Raw genomic sequence first — 21,809 nt, 5'->3', positions numbered from 1 at the left:
TGTTCTCTATTAGTTCAACTTCAAGGCCATAGGCTCACATATTGCAAAACTGCAAGTTAACAGAAAAATGAATAATCTCTTCTAGCAAATAATATTTCTATACAAGTTACAATAAAATGGCTGAACAAAGGCCTTATGAGGCCTTAACAAAAAATCATATTTAACATTTCCCATCTTTTATTCAATTTTCGACCCTTTCTCCTCCTACCTACCTAATCCTATCTATAGAACCACATTCTTAATAAGCAGGTACTTATACACATGTAGGAGGCCACATGCATAGAGTTGGTCCCCTTAGGAATCTGTCAACTCATCCCCCACTAATAAGCCTGTGATCCTCCCTGTCCTAACTTGATTTATGAGGAGATGCATTTTGGCAAATGTCCATGTCTAGAAAAGATGGTTTCTTAGAAGATGGTTTCTTAAAAGATGGTTTCTTAAAAGATGGTTTCTTAAAAGATAGTTAATGAGTCTATAGTAGTTCTGCAGGCCTTGCATGTCCTTTGTTCAATCTTTAGTAGTTTCTTGTTGCAAACTCTGCAGTTCTTTGGCTTTGCTAGTCCAAATAATTCATGACACTCATAGTCTGGTCAGGTTTCAGAAGTAATTTCTGTGATCATCAGAGGTTCGGGATTTTCAGTGGTTCCCTTTTTGGAGAGACAACAATCAAGTGTCAGTAACTTCTTAATCAGCCATATATTTAGTTTCATTATCACCTATACGATCAACAGGATTGCTAAACCATTTGCTACTAATGCCAATATTTCCAATATCCAACATGAATCATTACTGACAACTTTACCAATGAGGTTATGCATCTGCACAAAGACATTTTCAGAGTTTACTCTACTATGAGTGCAAATTGTTGAGCACTCCTTCCCATATGTTTCTCACAGTGGCATAGGCAATATGTCACTTAACTGTCTGTTTCATACTGGGTTAGGGAGGCCTTAATCCCTACTTCAGTCACAATTATTCTGGCAAGACATATCAATACAATGAGACAGTCATTTCTATTTATCAGAACAAGACTCCCCTGATTTGAAGACTTTGCAGTGTTATGCGTGAATCCAGGTGTCTCTTTCCTGTACTTTCACTGCCATGGGAGTCGTCAACAGGACTTGATAAGGACCCTTGTATCTGGGTTCAAGACTTCTCCTGATGTGCTTTCTCACGACCACCCAGCCCCCCAGGGTGCAGTTTATGGGTACCTGTATCAAAATTAGGGTTTGCAATGGAGGAGAATATTTGACCATGTATTTCAGTTAGTTGTTTCTATAATAAGGCAACATAATTCAACAAATCACTATATACATGGTGTAGTTGCTATGGAAAATAACAGCCTGTTCTGTTTGCTGTGCCAAACAATATCTCATATGGTGTTAAACCTGTGTCTTTCCTAGCAGTATTTTTTACTGAGTGCAGGTAAACATGAGATCCATGGCAGACCTGTTTCAGCCATTATTTTCTGCATTTTCAATTTCAGTGTACCATTAAGGCGCTCCATACATCCTGAACTTTGGGATCTGTAGGGGGTGTGATAGTTTCTGGAATCCTTGCCCCGTAAAGTGTATCCCTCTGTCACTTACAATGACCTCTGGTACACCATATCATCAGATTACCTCATTCGCAATTTTCTTGGCTAATGCTTTAGCATTTGCTTTTCTATACAGCCATGTCTCCAGCCAGTGACTAAAGAAGTTGACACAGACAAGCACATTCTCAAAGCCCGAGCATTTGGGAAGTTATAAAGTCTATCTGTATCCTCTTATAGGGATATTATGTCTGGGGTGTGCTTTTCCATAGGACAGACTTACTCGGGTTACTTTGTGCACAGACTAGGCATTCTGCCACTAACGACTGTGCTGCTTGGGCGAACCCTGGTACTATCCATAAGCTGCTAGTGAGTACAACCATAGCATCTTTTCCCAGATGCACTTTCTCGTGTGCTATATTGGCCATAATGGGATAAACTACTTTTGGCAGACACAAACGCTGACCTTTACACCACTCCTTGCACTTCTAGTGCTCCATGTATTGCCCAAGTCTTTTTCTTATTTTCTGTTGCTTGTCTTTCCATAAGTTGGAGTGTGCTCTGGTCAAACAGGGGTCAGGGGGTCACCATGTAAATAGACTCCCCTTGGGGTACTGGGGCTATGGCGGCTTCTCGTGCGGCCTGGTCTATTTCACTTAGCTTCGGGGGTAGTATCTCTGTGTGTGTCTTCATCTTCATCACTGTTTGGAGGACAGCTGGAATGCAGTGAACAATGCCCTGGTATGTTCATCATATTGACTGGTTTGCTTGCTGAACCCATAAGGTCCCTACTTTTCCATACAGGGCCATAATCATGCGCAATTACAAATGCATAACTTGAATCAGTGTAAATATTTACTCTTTGTCCTTTTGCATATATGCATGCAAGTGTCAGGGCCTTTAGTTCAGCTTCTTGTGCTGACATGTGACTCGGTAGAGTCTGTTGAATCACTATTTCTGTGTGTGTGGTTACAGCACACCCTGTATACGGGACAGGATCTATGTGATAGTGTGAACCATCTACAAAAAGAGTGATGTCTGCATCTGGTAATGGTTTATCTTTAATGTGAGATAAAACCAGAGATTCTTGTTTCATTAGTTCTATGCAATCATGTTCAGAAAAATTTTGTTTGCATTTTTTTTTTTCCTTTCTTTCTGTTCAAGCTGGAATGGAATTCCCCCAAATCCCTAGGGTAACCCCAATATATACAGGTACTTCTCCCATCTTTTGAAACTTGCTGCAATAAGGCAGCAGGATTCAACATTGTGCACTGCTTAAGTGTAACGTTACTGGGAGTAAGCAGTGCTACTTCATTAGGATAGGCTTCAGTAAGGAGCATGTGGAATCCAAGGAAAAGGTTCTTGGTTTCTGAGTTCCACAAAGTTTACACTCATTAGATGGAGTGTACAGTACGACGGTTAAGACAGATGTGGTAACTTTAATTCTTCTGGAAGAGAAACACTTAGCTTAAATAACCTGTTAATAAGCCACATCATCAGTTCTATTAGTGTATATAATAATGTGTTGGGCCACAATACTCACAAACACATTCCTGCATTGGGTGTAAACCCCTGTAGTCATGGGTTGCTCTTTTCTTTATTTGGTTGGGTTAAACTTTCATATTAGAATTTTCTAATTATGTATAATGATCTATACATTACTATGGGCCTGAGTCTGGTTCTTCCAAACTTGGCTTTCCTTTCTAGTCTAGTACACATCTACAGCGCACAGCAAAGGAAAATAACGTGCAATCTATATTCCTCCTGCTAATATCAATGAACTCCCCTCTCTGGTCTCCCTTGGACCTTTAAAAAACTTAAAATACAGTTTACTCAGATTCCCCTTGTCTGAAGGTCTTAACATATATCTGTGAACATGAGAGGCTCTGGGGCCTCTTGTGCTTCCTTTTTTTTTTTTTTTTTTTTTTTTTCTTCTAATAAAAAAGGAAAGGGAGGAAGAAAATACACAGTGCGCTCGGCAAGTGTTATATGTCACTCATTTCACAATAGGAGGGAATGTCCTTTGTGCTGTATATCTTCATACTTAGTAAATCTGGCCGGTAACAAATGTTTTGCTTGTGCTTGGTTTCTGTCACAACGTACGATACCGTTAAGGTAACTGGGTGTCCTAGCACAATATCTATACTCTTTTCAAGCACTAAAGCAGAGTAGTATGCAAGTGACCTTAGCTTGCGACCATGTATTTGTGTCAGTACTCCTTGTACATGTGCACTGACTTCATAACAAAATAATGTGAAAGGCTTGTCATAATCTGGCAAAGCCAGTGCTGGCGCTGAAGTTATTTCAGCTTAAAATTGGTTAAACATTTGGTTCTGCTCAGAGGAGAGTATAAATGGCTTGCTATGATCCAGAAGTGCTAATGCAGGAGCACATACAATTGCTCTTAAAGTCTTAAATCTTTTTCATTTCTGTAAAAATATAGAATTCCCATCAATGCATTACCATACCCACAATAAAAAGAATTATTTACAGTATATGACAATTATAGCACAGTAAATAAGGGCAGTAAATGTCTTTACAAACACTGATTTACTCAAAACTGTAATGAGGATACAAATAAAAACCTTTTGCTTTCTGCACATACAGAAAAACCACCTAGTTCATGCATTTGCTATGCGAATGGCACATAAACTCTAATATCTCTTCCAAAACAAGGTAATCATTACTCAGAAGAGTTTACGTTATTTAAATCCTTCATTAGTTTATACTTATGTTTGTTGTGGTGCAAAGATGGTGCATTGGAAGTTAAATCAATGCAATCTGGATTGCCTAATGGGTCTTTGCAGCTGGAGACCTGTGAATAAAAAAACTTTTGCATAGAGATTAACATTTATTTACTGGGAATTACTGTAACTGTAACATGCGTGTATACTGTTATCAGGTAACCAGTGAACAGCTGCTAAAAGCTTAACTGTGACGCTATGCGTTCCATGCCTTGATTTCCTCAAAGGGGCAGTCCCTAATTTCACAAATAGAGAATGTCAAAGTGACGAGACCTGGGCGAGTGTTCAAAGCCACTCCTTTCTTATCATCTCTTAGTACAGCCCTTTTAAATGACACTAATTAAATTTCCGGGTTTAGAAACATTCAATCTGGAATCTTGGTTCCAAGTATTCAACCATTTTAAAAGCAGCACTGTCTCATAAATCAGAGTACTCTCGTTAGACACAATACATTGTGTCTGTAAATCATTCAACATTTTCTCAACAAAATCTCTCTCCCGTGACCAAATATTCACACATATTTCTAGATTCTGTGATTTTCGTGTTCAAAGTAAAAATATATTCACTTAAGTCTCGCTCACAGACGACATTTTATCTCGTAACATTTCTTTAAAGGCATAACAAACCCTCCTGATTTCTGAGAACATTCATCAGCGCCATTTTAACACAGATAAAAACAGCATGTAAGCTCACTCCCACAATTCTCAACTTCATTAAAGAGAAAGCTATATTTCTGAACTTCAGAAACAAAATTATTTTGTTCAAATACAGAAACGGCTTGTTGGATCCCAGCCAGCTTTGTTCTGACACTAGTACTTATAGTGATAATGTACATTATTTACAATCTTGTCCGTGCAATCGGACCAAACATTTTAAAACTTCTTTTGTATCTTTTTAAAAGCTTATCATTAAGCAATGAATGTACAACTTTTTCAACCTTGAAACATGTCTCTTGTAAAAAACGGACAAGACAGACAAACATTGTGATTTAAAGTAAATCAAACATCTCCCTTATAGAGCACTAAGACAGAGAACAAACAATGTGAATTATCACGGATCTCTCTCACACGCAGTAAGACGGAGACAAAACTCACATACAGAGAAAGAAAACTTAACTGACATCTTCCAGCCTACTGCTGTGGAACTACAAGTCCCAGCATTACACTAAATACAAGTTAGCTTCAACATGTTATCATCAATCAGCACTCCGGACACATTTTTTTAATTTTACATACATTGTCAAAAAACAAAAAAAACAGTGTGCTTCTTATCTCAACACACTGAAATCATTTACACAGAATAAGGGAGGGGCACATTTTACTTATTCAGCTGCACAGGATCAAACATACATTTATAATATACAACCTACTTGATTCATTATTCAGCTTCCGATGCATTTAGCATATCCACATATATTTCGACTTTTCAGATCTCTTAACTTTCCTGTGCCACCTCAAACAATCTCTTGGGGTTTGATCTCAATACCCCTTTGTTCTTGTCACATTACCACTTGCAACACCTTTGTTTCTCCATCCACACATATCTTTGGCTATCCCCGCTTTCTTGAAAAATTCCCTGCAGACCTTCTACTCCCCCATTTCCTTTAGTCTTTGTGCATCATATCTATGAGGGAGCTGCTGTCATTTGTTTACTATCTATATTACTCGTATTGACAGTATTCTGTTGAGTCCAAATCGGGACTCTTATCTAGTTTCTGTGGGTTGTCCTTGCACTGGACGTCCCGTTCTGTGGACTCCTTGTACTGGATGTCCGTGCTAAATAGCTTCTTTGACAGTATCTGGGACGAAGGTCTTTTGGAAATCTCTCTTACACAATTTGGGCAGATTACAGAATCTCCCTTCTTTGATATACCTCTGGGGATGGTGTCTAAAATGTTCACTCAATGTTCAAAACAATAACTCTCTAAATCCCTCTATTCCATTACATGCTTCTTTGTTCAATGTCTTATGTGACTTTTATGCTTTATACATCATACATAGGTACAAACACATGCACTCAAAATTCAATCATCTTTCAAAAATCTAATCAACAATACAATTACAGTAAACAAATTGGGTTAATACTGTATTATATTAATCAGATGATACTTGAGACTCACAAATTCGCGTGTCAGGTGCCTCAGACAGACATGAGGTGACCCAGACTAGGAAGACCAACGAGTAGAAATCTACTGACCGCGGATGTTGGGGTTCAATGTGCTGGGAAACCTCCGTTGTCTGTCTTGTAGCCTGCTGGACAGCGAATCTCTGTGGCGACCTCCAAGTTGTTAAATCTAAAATTCTGACCCAAGTCAGCCTGTGGTGTCAAGTATATCTGGAAGCGCTTCAATCAGCTGGAGAGAATTGACACAGACCAAGTTCTGTATGCAAGGAATATTCTCTAGTTTATTGATACAAAGATACAGGTTTTTATAGGCTACTGAATAAATGAATCCTACGTCATATGCATACAATAGTTTATACCACTAGTTTATGAGAAGCGCTACTGATTAACTTTCTCACGTATTCTTGAGGTGTTTACTTTTCTCCCCCTTCTAAGGACAGATGAGCCTATTATTTCTTATCTCAAGGGGAGTTGGAGATATGCTATGTGCAACACCATGGATACAGCTCCCATACTACCAGCTGGATATGAAGCTCATTATTGTTTTCATAACTGGTTACATTCTTCAGGTGTTCTCTATTAGTTCAACTTCAAGGCCATAGGCTCACATATTGCAAAACTGCAAGTTAACAGAAAAATGAATAATCTCTTCTAGCAAATAATATTTCTATACAAGTTACAATAAAATGGCTGAACAAAGGCCTTATGAGGCCTTAACAAAAAATCATATTTAACATATATATATATATATATATATACACACACATATAAACACCTACACAGTACCACTTCTGCTGTCTCCTGTGCTGGTTTTAAATCACCAGAAGGGCCTGATTTACAGTTTGACATATGTACGTGAAAATGTGCAAAATTTGGGATTTTGAGTCACATATATTTAAAAATATGTCCAGCCCTATCAAGCATACAAATTCATATACTTATGCCAACTAAAGTGTAGAGATGCTACATGACAGTGATAGTTATAAATGCGCAAAGTCATATCTTCCATATAAAATGTACTTAAATATAAACCCCCACAAATCTTTAATTTACCAGTTTATAAATTCAATAGGTACCAACATCATTATCATCAACATTTATTTATATAGCGCCAGCAAATTCCGTAGTAACAATACTGGGTAATACATACATACAGAGAGGTAAGAGGGACTTCTATCCTAACATAATATAGCTGCCATAATAATGAATGAAATACTGGAGAGGTCAATGTGCAAACAGCCAATTAGAAGCAGCTAGATAGTGCTGCTGGTGTTATCAGTAGCAACATGTATATTTACACCATGCCTCCGGTGCCTGTAAAAGAAAGGCCCCCCTAAGAAACGTGTCTATACCTGTGTCCAAGTCAAATTAGGTTGCATCTCCAGATGGCATGCTACACTTATCTATACACGCCCTTACTGTATTTGATTTACACTTGCCCTCCACAGTTCTGCTTGTCCAGGATTAAGGGGCAGCATGTCTAAGATATACTCAAATCTAAATATGGATGCATTTTGGTACACATACTTAGTATTCAAGTACATATTTTTACACCCCTCAAATGGAATTAAATCCAACTTTAAGGCTCTATCTGTTATATTCTACGGTGTGATAAATTTTATGTACAGTTGTAACAAATGAAGGAGAGCATCCTTTTGGGTAAATGTATCAAGCTGAGAGTTTTCTGGCGGGTTTGAAACCCCAATCAGATTCTAGCTATCATTTATATAGTACATTCTACAAAATGATAACTAGAATCTGATTGGTTGCTATAGGCATTATCTCCACTTTTCAAACCCACCAGAAAACTAACGGCTTGATACATTTACTCCTTTGTGTCTGTCCTAGGCTTTATTTTGTCTAAATCAACCCTTGTTCACCCTCCCTCTCCCCTGTAACACTCCTTGGGCTAGATTTACTAATCTGCGGGTTTGAAAAAGTGGGGATGTTGCCTATAGCAACCAAACAGATTCTAGCTTTCATTTATTTAGTACATTCTACAAAATGACAGCTAGAATCTGATTGGTTGCTATAGGCAACATCCCCACTTTTTCAAACCCGCAGCTTAGTAAATCTAGCTCCTTGTCTCCAATCCCAACATTTATATACTGTTTTTTTCAATGGATGGCCAGATCCTAAAATTGTCTCCCGACTACTCAAAGTAGTTGGGGACAATTTTAGGATCTGGCCATCCATTGAAAAAAAACCAGTATATAAATGTAGAATAATTTAAATTACAAGGTGTCAGCAGAGCCTTGTTATATGGCATTAATCCCATCATTTGTGTGAGTACTCTAACCTGTGACATGCCTAATGCAAGATAAATCTATAAGACTTGTTTTACAAAAACAGTATTGTCATGTTTACAAGAACACATTTACTATACATAATTATTATTATTATTCATGTATAAATTGTTGGTATTATTATATTTAAATATAACACATCCTATAATACACAAAAACATTTAATTATATACCTAAACAGATGGAACAAATCAATGCAATACTGTCGCCCTAAACACCAGACTTTGTGGCTGTTCTACAAATCCGGGTCCGACATTGAAAACTCTATAAGAGATTTTGCTGAGTGGTGACACCTAGCTACCATGTAACCTACCAGGCAACAGTTCTCAATAATCTGCAGATAAAATATGTCCACCATATTTTTGGCATCTCTGTTTTTACTTTAACATGTGCTTATTCTTTGTAACCTATTTGACACCACACATTAACTTTGTCAGATACTGCAACAGTTTTATAGAGGATGAATATTTGCAGGATCATTTAGGCTATAAGAAAATAAAACTGGATATTTAATTTGACAATGATACATTCAGTGTACAAATCTAGCTACAAATATACCCTCCTTTGCTGCTTCTTTTCTTCCCATCTACTTATTCACGGTAACTACCTGTATTAAAGTGCTACCAGTAATGTCAGCCAATAGCTACATCTACAACTACTCTCGTTACAATGTAATAATGATGCTGGCTGTTTCCTGTATATTATTGGTCACCTGTTGCTGTTCCTCTCTATTTCACAGCCAAAAGATAAACACCAAGTTCTGGTAAGGAAAAAGTCCGTCATCAACTTGGAGAACTTGAGGAAACAGTATATTCGGAGGCGTTGGAAGGTAATAAGCTCATGACACTACTACTTTTAAGTTACACTGGAAAGCACATGTTCCCATACTTAGGATTGGTTGAGGGGAACCACTTGTGGTCCTTTACACATTTAAATATTTTAGATACATCATTTCTAGCGACTTTAATGTTTTAAAAAAACAATACAACTACAGCAACCTCCAGAATAACATAGTGAACCAATATCGAATATTATATTATAGTAAATAATCAGTGAATAAACAGTACAAGCAATTATTGCACAGATGCCAGAATTTCATAGCTTGGGGAAAACGTTTAGTGGGGCGCTGTGCTGGGACATCACAGAGAAGCAGCAGCTGCCAGTATCCATTATAATATAGAAATCGTGCAGGGTGCATGAAGTTTAATATAATCCCAGGAGCGGCTGGAGCTCCGTGTGAGGGCACTGTAGGAAAAAATAAAAACACTAACATGATGTCACTCATTCAGACTTTTTAGGCGACCACTTTAGTCCGTCTAATGGTAGCAATGGCCCTGCAGATATGTCAAAGAAAGGTGAGATAATGGAGAGATTACCAGAAAGGAGATTTGTACATGCTGGTAATAGTGTGCAAGATATAATAAATGCCTAAGTTGAAGCAATTCAGATATATTAGAGGTTATGTAGGTGGAATGAATGTAACCACCTGGAATGAAACAAAGGATGGTTAAATTAACAAACAAATAGTACCATTGCAAGATGTTAGGATGTGAGATATATAGCAAAAATGTTCAGCAGCTACCAGTATAAACTTAGGAAAGATGTTGAAATGATGACCAGAGGAAAGTCTTATTGTGTGAGGGAGGGAATTCCACAAAGTGGGTGCAGCCCGAAAAAAGTTCTGTAACCGGGAATGGGAAGATGCAATGTCGAGTTTGAGATTGTGGTTAAACAAGGTATTAATATCACACTAACCAGCCTGTCCCTCGTTTCTCACATAATGTGGATTATAGCATGTACTTTTTAATAGTCCTTGCTTTTGTTCCCCAGCTTAATAGAGTACAACTGCAGTGTCTAATTACATGTGGGTATGGGAACATTGCAGCTCATTGTAAATATGTATATAATTGTTACTGTATATTGTTGATGTGGCAGTGAGGTTGTTATTAATTGTCCATAAAGTGAAGCCAGGGAGGTTATGGGTAGGGATCAGGTTGCAAGATACTGGTGAGGGGGAAGGCTAATTAGTATCCATTGTTCTCACAAGACTACTCCAGACATTTAGTCTACAATCTGTAGGGGAAGGGTCTGTGGAAGTACAGCTCATCTCAACTCCTCTCTCCATCCCCCTCCCCCTTCCTAGTCCAAGACTCACCAATGTTTAACAAGGAGAGGCCCAGGTGTTTGCCCAGGAAAGGGAAAGCACTGTGGAAAATTGACCCTAGATATAAGGAGCCACTCCAGGGGGGGAGGAGATTCATTCTGAGATTTCATTGATGGAAGATGCAGTGTAGCTGGCTTTGAGTTTTCGTTCTCTACCAATGGACTACAGCTGCAACTAAGAGAAGAACAACATGGGTTTTTAAGTCAGGACATCCAGGTGACTGTAGCTCCTTAAGATAGTGGGGTAAGGGACAGATGATGTGGTAAACCTGCCTGCCATTTATTTACTGTGTGTACATAATCATCTAGTGATTGTTTTTATTACAATTAATGTATTGCTTTACTTTCTAACTGCATTTGCCTGAGTGAATAATAAGAACCATAGAAGGTACTGGCTAGGCTTCCCTGGCCTAGGAAGTCACCTGTGCATTGCCAGCCAGAGTGAAGTTGGAAGAATTGGGCCAGAGAACCCAGTATCTTCACAGATATGTTTTGAGTCAATTTTGGTGCAGTTTAATGGAAGCTGTCCAGAAAGTGCCCATCTGTGGAGTATAGGGGAAAAATGCTGAGTGAAGAGGGTGCAGTAGGTTGTGTGAGGAAAGGAAGAATGTGAGGAGAGTTTAGGCAAACCTCTAAAGAATCTTGGACATGCCCTTACTGTACTATGCCTACACATGCCTATCCACTCACTCCCCCATTCCGCCTCGTTAAGCATAGGGAGATACGTCATCATCATCATCAGTATTTATTTATAAAGCGCCAGCAATTTCTGTAGCGCTTTACAATTGAAACGTCTCAGTCTGAGAGCAGACTGAAATGTAAATTATTCTACTACACATGCATAGAATAAAAAAATACTTTTTATGCTTACTAGTCGGACTCATGTCTGACTGTACATGACCCCCTGAATGTGCAGGATTGAGAAAGCAGCCGCTCAACGCCACCTCCTCGTCTTGTCTTGTATTGTCTGAGCCATGATTCCATTATTTCCAGAAGTTTGAAGTTGCTTTAGAATGAGTTTGTCACTTCCTAATCGCTAAACAGATTAATCAACCCAGGTCAAAGGTGTGAAAGTATATTGCCCCGATAATGCTTCAGAAGGGAAAGTCTGTATATCAAAGCAAAATAAATACATGCAGACATTTCAGTGTTGGCAGTCTGGCTTGTCATAAAGGACAATCACATTTAACTGTAGATGTTACTGCTATCTTGTGTGACTCAATCACTGATTCACTGGTGTATTTGTTTACTTGACAACCAGCACTTGTAGGCCGGTGGAAAAAAATAATAAATATATATATATATATAAAGCACAAAGATCATCTGCTAATAATGAATGCCATTTTTAGAAATATTTAAGAAATATAAGAAAATACAACTCGAGATACCATGAATGTTCTTCTCAGTATAGACATATCTGTGTATAATTTGGGCTAAGGGCAGAAAACCAGAAAAGTATGATACTTGCCAACATTTTAAAATAATTTGCTGGGCACTTTGCTGCGGATAAGGGACATCTAAGCCAGTTGAGTCATTTTTTCACATTTCATATCATGTTCTTCAAAAAAAAAATATTGACACAACAGCAAGATAATTGTAGCTAGTCACAATTACTCCCATCATACAGATTATGAGGAAATTAATTGTACAGTTAGTAGGAAAATTGTCAGCAATAAATATGTTAAAACTAAAGAAAGTTGACAATTGTGGAGGTAGCATTAATTAGGTTCTGCTGTTTAAACCCACATTTCTCTGGCAAACTATACTAACTGCTCATTATTAAGAAGTGTGTGGGGGTGGTTCAATAGTAAATGTATTACATCTGTTTCATGTAGTCCAGGAACACAAGGCAAAAGTCCAGGATAAATGTTTAAAATCCTGGGTGCAGAAAACACAGAACTCCTAATTGGTTATACATAGAGTGTCTCTTGCATACCAGGCACCTTAAATCAATGTGATCTAGCTGGCTAATTAGACAGAACTTTTTTTTTGTGAAATTACATTGCAATAGTCATATGGATCAGTGTTTTTATGCTACACTTGGAGCTGACACTCTGTTAACCCCAGCATCAATTTTAGAGTCTGATCACTAGCATTCAAATCCAAATATTCTGTTCTTCATAGATTTCTGACTTCTCCTTTAGATACAATCCCAACTGTCACCAGGGCCGCCATCAGGGGGGTACGGGGGATACTGTTGTACCGGGCCTGGGCTCACCAGGGGGCCCGGTACAACAGCTCAGCACAGACTTACCTGGGGCCCGCCGTGACAGCCAGGCACCAGGATCCGATCGCAGGGGTGGAGGATTCATTCCCCCTGCGATCATGTGCTCTGCCTGTGACAGATCACATGATCGCAGGTAAGTATGAAAGTATGTGTTGCTCATGGATGGGGGGCGCTCATGAGGGGGGGTCCCGGGTGGCGGGCGGGGCCCGGGTGGCACGGGGGGCCCGTACTGGGCCCGATTTTTTCTGAAGGCGGCCCTGACTGTCACTATCCTCAGCTAATGGCCTTCTCCTGTACTTCTCTGTCATAGCCTTGTACCACTTGGGTGTCTGACTTCTCAACCAGCTTCTGTCAGACTATTCAACTCTTCATAGAAGTCTATTGCCTCCAACCTTAAAATTAATACAGTACTTTAAATACCTTAGGTTTATGTCTTCCCTATTCCTTATACTGTGTAAGCTCATTTTATAGGATTCTCATTACCTTCTGAGTATGTAAGTTACTGACAACATGATTTCTCTCATTCATTGTATAACATTACAAAGGATAATAACTTTTCTCCCTTCTCTCCAGCTTTCTTACAGTATAGTGTCTCTCTGCAATCACCTGAGTCGCTCCCTAAAGAAGAAAGTCCCTATTGAAGAAAACATTAAATTGGTAATAGTATACTTCTATCATGTATGATATTGGGACACAGAAGGGCATGTAACCTTGGGGAACAAGCACATATTTATGTTATTTACAGTGACACAGAGAACAATTGTACTCCAGCCCTTGTCTTGTGCATAGTTTAATATTATGAGCACATTCTTTTTACATGCTGAATTTCTTGGGTTTAATCAGCTTGCTGTACGCTATATAAGGCAATGAAGGGATATGCATGTTTCATTATGTCATTTTTTTATTTATAACATAAGTTACATCTTTTCCCAAGTATGAAAAAAACATATTGAAAATTGCCTCATTAAAAAAGTGCAACTTAGAATAGTCTTCTCAATTAATTGGTTGTTTTGAAGACAAAATGCCCACACATCTTATGGTCTATTACTGAACATTCCATTAACCGCCACAGACTTTGCTTTTAATGTTTTAAGTTTTTTATTTTTAATACAAATCTCCCAAAGTATCAGCATAACCGCAAGTCAAACAGGTTCAATAATATCCATAAATATTTCTGGCCAGGAGAGAATGTACTATATGATATGTATCAAAGGAAAAGATTTCCAGTATGTCAACATATTTTTTTATGAGTTAAAGGATTTGCCATTACACAGATTAACATAGAAAGTTAGGAAGATGGCAGAAATATTTAAGTACAATGGACAACTTGCATGGCAGCAAACGTCTTATAAGTTCTACTTGCTATATACTGTTATTATTGCTGACAGGTTTAAGCAGGAACATTTCATTTGTACTGGTTATACTCCATACTCCTGGGTTGGGTAAATTTCAGCACCCGATCTGTAGCGGATGGAGAGCTTAGTATTATAGGAAAAAAAGCTCAGCCAGCAGGACCTTGTGATATTAAAGACAAATAGTGCAACATATTCATTTCAAAATCATTACATCTACCAAAAATGTTAAGAAAAACTAGCTGTAGAGGGACTGCAGATCTCTTGGGGAACATTACAATTCCTGGAAATCCTGGGATGAAAAGATTAATTACATAGTGGAGAATGTAAACTGCATAGTGGTCTATAGTGCACATGTTGCACTGTGCTGCCCCTATATATTGTGCCTATTACATGAACTTGAAACCTGCATTAGTTGACACCCTGGCTGGTATTATTGCACCTGTGTACATCACAGCTTCAGAAAAAGAGGCACAATTTTCCAAGCATTGTCAAGTAGACCAAGAACACTTCAGTAAGGTTAGGGCTCTTACACACGGACATTGGAAAACATCATCTGTGAAAGGCATAGAAAGATCTTGTACTTTGTCTTCGCTATAAACAGAGCGTTTGAAGCCTTCCTGCAGCATAGCGTACCATTTACTTTATAAGATAAGTAGACTTTTGTCATCAATGTGTACATGGTACTATTAGCTTACACTATTTTTCCATCCAGCTGTAGTGGATTAACCACATTTATTAAGTATTTATTATTTAAAACGAATATACAAAAGCCTGGTAGACAGTGAAAGTACGGATTCATAGTTTTTCTTGGATTTTTTTTTTTTTTTTTTAAAAAAAAAAAGAAATTTCTACTTGGATGTATACTTCTTCACGTATACAATTTCATATTGGAATTTCAGTTATAGCAGTTTATACAAATGTGAGGGCCCCTCAGAGTCTACAGACTCCCGCCATACAATCAGTATACATTTCATTGACGACAATAAGGAGAGTAGAATGATATGGGAAAGAGACAACCTGATTGGACTTATACTAGTCATGACTATTTCAGCAAAGACTATATAATGAATTGTGAAAGGCACCTGCTTCCTTGTTACTTTAGAAATAAATAACATTGTCTCTGACTAAAAATTTGCCAAGAGCATTCTACCAAACTTGCTCCAGTGACCAAATTTATATTTTGGTACCCATATATTTGTCAGGTTTTGGGATGTTGAAAGCTAACAAAACCTCTAAGAGTTTCATTCTGCATAAGTCTGTGATCAGTTCTGAGATTAGATAATATTAGTGATAATGACATAGCATTTAAATTCTCTGGACCATTTCCTTCTTGAATGCCTGGAAACTAATATGGTTTGTATAACATCGCTATAGTGAGTTTTAGTTCTATCATTGATTTACCTAAAATAAAAACAAATCCTGTCAACACAAAAGGCTATGGGGCACATTTAATAATCATTGTGATTTACATGATCATTTTAATTTGTTATTGCAGTGTTAAGCAATGAAAAATTGTGACTATTTTACAAAATTGTTGTTCCAGACCAGCAGTTACGATAAACGGCTGTCCCTGAGAACACACAAGTGCGCCTATGTACTATCTTTTCTATGGTTACTATCGCAGAGTGGGCACTGGAGGGGAGAGAAGGTAAGGTGTGGTAAGGGATCTGAAGATCACTCTACCGCAATGTTCTCCCCAGAAACTTCAATGGCTAACGGCATCAGGCAAAAGTTACGAAGAAACTTTTCGAAACTTGCTAAATAGCAGTTCTCATAGAAAGCTTTGCCAATTTGGGGGGGATTTTAATGAAAAATTGGATTGATAAATAGGCCCTACAGGAATAAAGCCTGTAGTGATAGAACTTGATAGTGGTTCATTTGTTTAGAACTTCAACGGAACTCCCAGCTTAACATTTAATGTTGCTTACAAAGAGGTTTCTTGATGCCCCAAGCCACTAGAGAGCCTAAAGTGATATTCTTAACAACTTCCCCAATTATTTTCCATCCTAGTTGATAAAAACTTATTTTCTCTCAATATCCAAAAAACAAATAAAGTGTACTGTGCGCTATTGGTACATTTATACAACAACAATAGAATTTCATTAATTATACTTTAGCCTACAGCACTTGGTATCCCCAGGTGGTCTCCCATCCAAGTACTAACCCAGCCCAATCCTGCTTAGCTTCCAAGTTCAGACAATCATCATCACCATTTATTTATATAGCGCCACTAATTCCACAGCGCTGTACAGAGAACTCACTCACATCAGTCCCTGCCCCATTGGGGGCTTACAGTCTAAATTCCCTAACACACACACAGAGACACAGACAGACTAGGGTCAATTTGTTAGCAGCCAATTAACCTACCAATATGTTTTTGGAGTGTGGGAGAAAACCGGAGCACCCGGAGGAAACCCACGCAAACACGGGGAGAACATACAAACTCCTCACAGATAAGGCCATGGTCGGTAATTGAACTCATGACCCCAGTGCTGTAAGGCAGAAGTGCTAACCACAAGATTGAGATTGATCAGGATGGTGCAGCTGTAGGCATGGTTTAACACAATGACCTTTTAAAGTGATGTGTGCCTTCTTCTTAATAGAAGCGTGTCACTTCCTTTTTTCCTCCAGTGTTACAATATAGACAAGCAAACAAATAATGTCCTTTAAAATGATGTGTACTTTCTTCTTAATAAAGGTGTATCACTTCCTATTTTTCCTCCAGTGTTACATATAAAGAAACAAACAAAAAAGATCATAGTGCAAACTGTGCTTACTATTAAACCTAAAAACTGCAATCTTTATTCTGATTGAAACTTCAAAAGTGTAAAGTAAAATTATAAAGTATAATTAATGAAATTTTATTGTTGTTTTATAGTGTACCAATAGCGCACAGTACACTTTATTTGTTTTTTGGATACTTTGTAATATTGGTTAAGTTGGATGTTAACCTAAGGTGTATATTACTACAATTGGAGGTAGCGCAGGGGATTTTAAAACATTTATTTAGTACTCATATATTTTCTCCCAATGTCTGATAACCTGAGTATGTGCTCATTTTTGCTTTTTTTACAGACACATTTGCAGACAACTCTAAGCAAAATGTTTGATTTATACTCCAATTTTAACAAGTCTTGGGAATAATGCAGAAAATGGGTCATCTAGCTAGGGTACAAAATATAAAGCTGAGTCATTTAGCCAATCAGTTATTTAGTTATCTCTAAGCAAGATAAATTATAATCCCTGACTGGCAGCATTCACTGTTTTTACTCCCCAGTGGCATAAAATGTAAAGAATAGAGATTGTCTTCTGGGTTTGCAACGATATAGATCCCTGAATATTTGATTTATATACTGGAGATCCTCAATAGCAGTCTCAGTAAGAGCAGTCTTACCGCTCACCAAGCCAGTACAGGATCCCTTTGCAAATGCATGAGCCGGTGGACCGGCTTGTGCATGCGCACTGGAACTGGAAGTCCGACCTTGGGCTTTCAGTTCCAGATTCAGAAAAAAAATTATAATAAGGTTTTCAAAAACAAAATGGTGAAAAAAAATGGATTTAAAAATAAAACTTTATTTAAAATAAAGGGAAAAAAAATACATTATTTTGGTAATAAAGCATTTTATAGACGGCGGACTCCCTCCTTCACAACACCCCTGGCAAAGGCTACTGCTGCCGATAGTCTTCCCTAGTCAGGGGCCTTTGACTACTAGGAAAGATCCCTAAATCCGTAAAAAAACGTAAATAGGCCCTTTAGCCTGCCAGGTCTGATCTGATATTTTCTCTTTCTGGCAATCTATACACATAAAGCTATTTAGCTGATAAAAACCGTTTTTGTATAAGTGGTATTGTTAACTGATAAATCCTTGCTGTACTTTATAAGCTGTGATCTAGCTTCTGCTATATTTTACTGCAAATCCATTATCTCCTGTGAAATGCTGTGATGGGCCTCAGTGCCCCAAACTAGGGCCAGATTATCAAGATGTTATGCATTATCTTCAGTACAGTCTGCCCCTTTTGTCTTTTAAAAACAGCAGAGGTGGGCGACTTGTCTCAGGATCTGAATTAGTGTTAAACAATAAAAGATTCTAGAGTAAAAAAAAAATGACATGTGGTCTCCTGTCATTTCCATTACTGGTATGTTTCCTAAAATTCCCTGCACCTTTGCATTTACTAGTTGTAGCTGCTGATAAGTAGATTCTCTCAACGGTTCACATCAATGTGTTTTAGGTGTCCAGGAGTTGAAATTACACTGATTATTAGGTGTTTAGTTTGTTCACATCTGTTTACGTTGTTCACAGTTACAATAGTGCTGTAGGCTTGACCAACTTGCATGTTACTGTGCCTCAAGAAATTTTCCAAATCCTTGGTTATATCTCCCCAGTCCCTTTATATACTTATATGTTTTGTAATTTCTGTGCAGTCATCAAAAAGTGCAGTTACTGTCTTTCACCTTTGTTATTCTGGTTTCTTGCTCGCAGATTTTTTGTATTCAGGGATTCTACCAATTTATGGGGCATATTCAATTAGCATTCACGGACGCGCAGCTCCCGGTACCGCAACATTGTGGATTTCGGTGCGTACTGAAACCTGCAGTTTTGCGGTACTGTAATGGCACTTTAAATGCACAGTTGCGCGCAATCGCGGCTGTGAATCCTAATTGAATACCCTTCTTTTTATTATAGTTACAAGTTCTTTAGCTATACGTTTCTAATCAGTTACTAATTTCTCCTATGTTTGTTGACTGACTACCTTCTCCTTTGCAAATTGCCTGATGACTGACTGCACACCGCCAACTAAAGCTCCTCTGATTCTTGCTTGCGTTCTTGTCTTTTTTTTCTTGTCCAACACTTCCATTACATGCAGCACTCCCGATTTGCAGAGGTGTTTTTCTGGTAAGTGTTGTAGCTCCAGAGTATGAATAAAATGATCTTGGAGCAGGAGCTGCTCAGCGAGTGTATAACTTAACAGCGTTATTACCTGAAAAACTTCATAGGCTATAAGAATTTGCATTGATTGTATAAAATGAATGTCTGTTTGAGCTCTGAATAGTTAATAAATAAATTACTTTTCATATCTATTTTAATTCAGAGGAATTGTGAAAGTGACGTGGAGGATGACACAGTAAGAAGAAAAGTGATTGAATCCAGAAGGAGAAGTAGCATTTCCTGAGTACTTTTCATTGCTTAGGAGGAGTACACATGTTGAAGGTCAAAGCATCTTCTCTGAAGGTCAACCAGTGGTGATGATTGTGCACCTGGACGAATGTTGTGCATTCTAATGAAACGGGTTACTGTGCACAGATTCATACTGTACTTTCAGAATTTGCTTATACATGGAAAGCAATATGACTATGATAACCATAAAGCTTCCCTTTCTTAACCTTACATCAAATCTGCAAGGACTTATAAAGAATGGTTTACATTGTGGAGCTAAAGGATGTTGTGCTCCTACTAAACAAATTGAATTGTTATTGATGACACTGGGTTTTTTTTTTCAAACAACTTTTTACTTTGATATACTGTCAGTGGACTTTATTATTGACTAGTTATGATTGAAAAATGTATTACATTTTATTGGTGTAAAATGTAATATAGCTGTTCAGCCATTGTAGACAGTCTCACTGAAACAATGAAATGGTAAGGGAGCTTCTAGGTTACTCTCTAATGACATTCCTGATGGTCACAGTGGAGAAAAGCAGTCACTTCTGGGAACACAATTTATTGGCAATCCTTTGAATTAATGCTTTACCATCGCAACATTCAGGAATGGGGTCGTTTATTTGCAATGGAACAGCACCACTACTTTTGCAGCAAATAAGGGTTATTTCTGAACATTGCTCAAAGGTGCATATGTGCATTAAAAACACAAAAGCAAAGACAAGTTTGCAAATGTTTAGTACACTTTCATTATTTAACAAGCAAAGTTCTAAAAAAAATATTGTTTTAAAACATGTAATGTTCTTTTATATATTGAAAATTAGTGTTTTGCATTCAAAGCAAAGGGGAATAAGAAAAAAATAAATAGCTGGAAAAGAATATCCAGTTCATTGTACAACTTGAGTAATTGTGCAGATCTCACCAGGGAAATCTTTATAGTCAATCAGAAGCTATTATCAGATGATTAATGTAGAATGTTAAAACACATAAGCAACTCTATATGTTACATGGGCTTTTTATTTGATGAAAATGTCTTTCTTTTGGTTTAACTTTTTGAAATGAATGTGAATGAATGAATGACTACAAAAATATATGTACCCAGAGCGGACAGTCTGTCAGTTTATAGCAAACCTATTGTTCTCTCAATATAAATGTGAGCGCATAAACATAGTTGTTGTTATTATACAATACTTTTTACAGGGGCACTGTGATGCTGGGTATATTTTGGCAAATTATGGCTGGCACACTGTGGGCATGTTCTTTTCACCTAAACCTCTTAAGTAAGTAGTACATGAAAACATACCTATATATCACTCTAGACCTTTGTTACAGAAAATGAATTACATTTGTTTCTGGCTCCTCCTTTTCCTTTATTGGCCTTACGTTAAAAGCAAATCTAATGACGTTATATGAAATTATTGGGAGAAGACAGCTTTACAGTGATTGTAATAGTTTAAAAATAAAAAGACTGCCACTACCAGCTTTGGAAAGTTATTATAACATGCCTTTATGTTTTAAATGCACAGTACATATTAGTGTTTTTTACCTGCGTTACGTATTTCATACTATTTCTATACTTTATAAGCTGCAGGTTATTTATTCTTATTTTTCAAGGAACCACAGAGTAACAATTTGACATTGTTATTGCCACGAAGAACCATTTAGTCTACTATAATAACATTTGGGTGTAGCACTGCACTCACACCCTCTATTATAACTCAGGTGGAGCTCCCCTTTTTCATAGGGCATGAGTACAAAGTACCAGGGTTGGTGATGTCATAAAGAAAATAATGATCCACAGAGAGATTTATTTTTTTTAATATTGTGGTTTATCTGCCTAGATATGTATGTGGTGTGAATCACTGCAGCTTGGTACAGCGTATGCACCTGACTGATATTGTCCTGCAGGTACAGAAGCATCTACATATTGTTGGGTAAACAGAAGATTCTCCTGTTGATTTAGAGCCTCTCCTTAAACTATGGAAGAGTGAGGTAGATGGTTTATTTGTGTGATGCAGTTTATTTATTGTCATTACTATTACTAACTTTACTTATAAAAGAAAAATGTAATTCGCACATAGTAAACTGTACCAATCAGTGGGTAAACGATCAAGAAAAATTGTCAGTAGAACACCTACTGTAACTGCATTACAAAACAATACATTTTGAGCAAGGCAATTCTCAGGTATGGGAGTTA

General features: G+C 37.6%; 1 protein-coding gene and 1 long non-coding RNA gene across 3 annotated transcripts in view; one reads left to right on the top strand and one right to left on the bottom strand.

Annotated features, from left to right (window-relative positions):
* Positions 1-21,104, top strand: part of DAPK2 (death associated protein kinase 2) — a 93,065-nt gene extending 71,961 nt beyond the window's left edge. The window contains exons 10-12 of one of the 2 annotated variants that reach the window (XM_075208394.1): positions 9,448-9,537; positions 13,672-13,755; positions 19,545-21,104. In XM_075208394.1, coding sequence (XP_075064495.1) covers positions 9,448-9,537; positions 13,672-13,755; positions 19,545-19,625 — 255 coding nt within the window. In that variant the 3' untranslated portion in view covers positions 19,626-21,104. The other variant, XM_075208393.1, reaches the window with a different exon arrangement.
* LOC142152099 (uncharacterized) lies at positions 141-7,133 on the bottom strand. The gene is made up of 2 exons (XR_012691294.1): positions 5,648-7,133; positions 141-1,211 (listed from the first exon to the last, which is right to left on the bottom strand). It is a non-coding gene; the product is annotated as an uncharacterized LOC142152099 (long non-coding RNA).
* Positions 21,105-21,809: the final 705 nt, after the last annotated feature.

Source organism: Mixophyes fleayi, chromosome 4, assembly GCF_038048845.1.
Source record: "Mixophyes fleayi isolate aMixFle1 chromosome 4, aMixFle1.hap1, whole genome shotgun sequence".
Classification (NCBI taxonomy): domain Eukaryota; kingdom Metazoa; phylum Chordata; class Amphibia; order Anura; family Limnodynastidae; genus Mixophyes; species Mixophyes fleayi.
The sequence above is the reverse complement of the archived record's forward strand: the minus strand, read 5'-3'. Positions and strand labels throughout refer to the sequence as shown.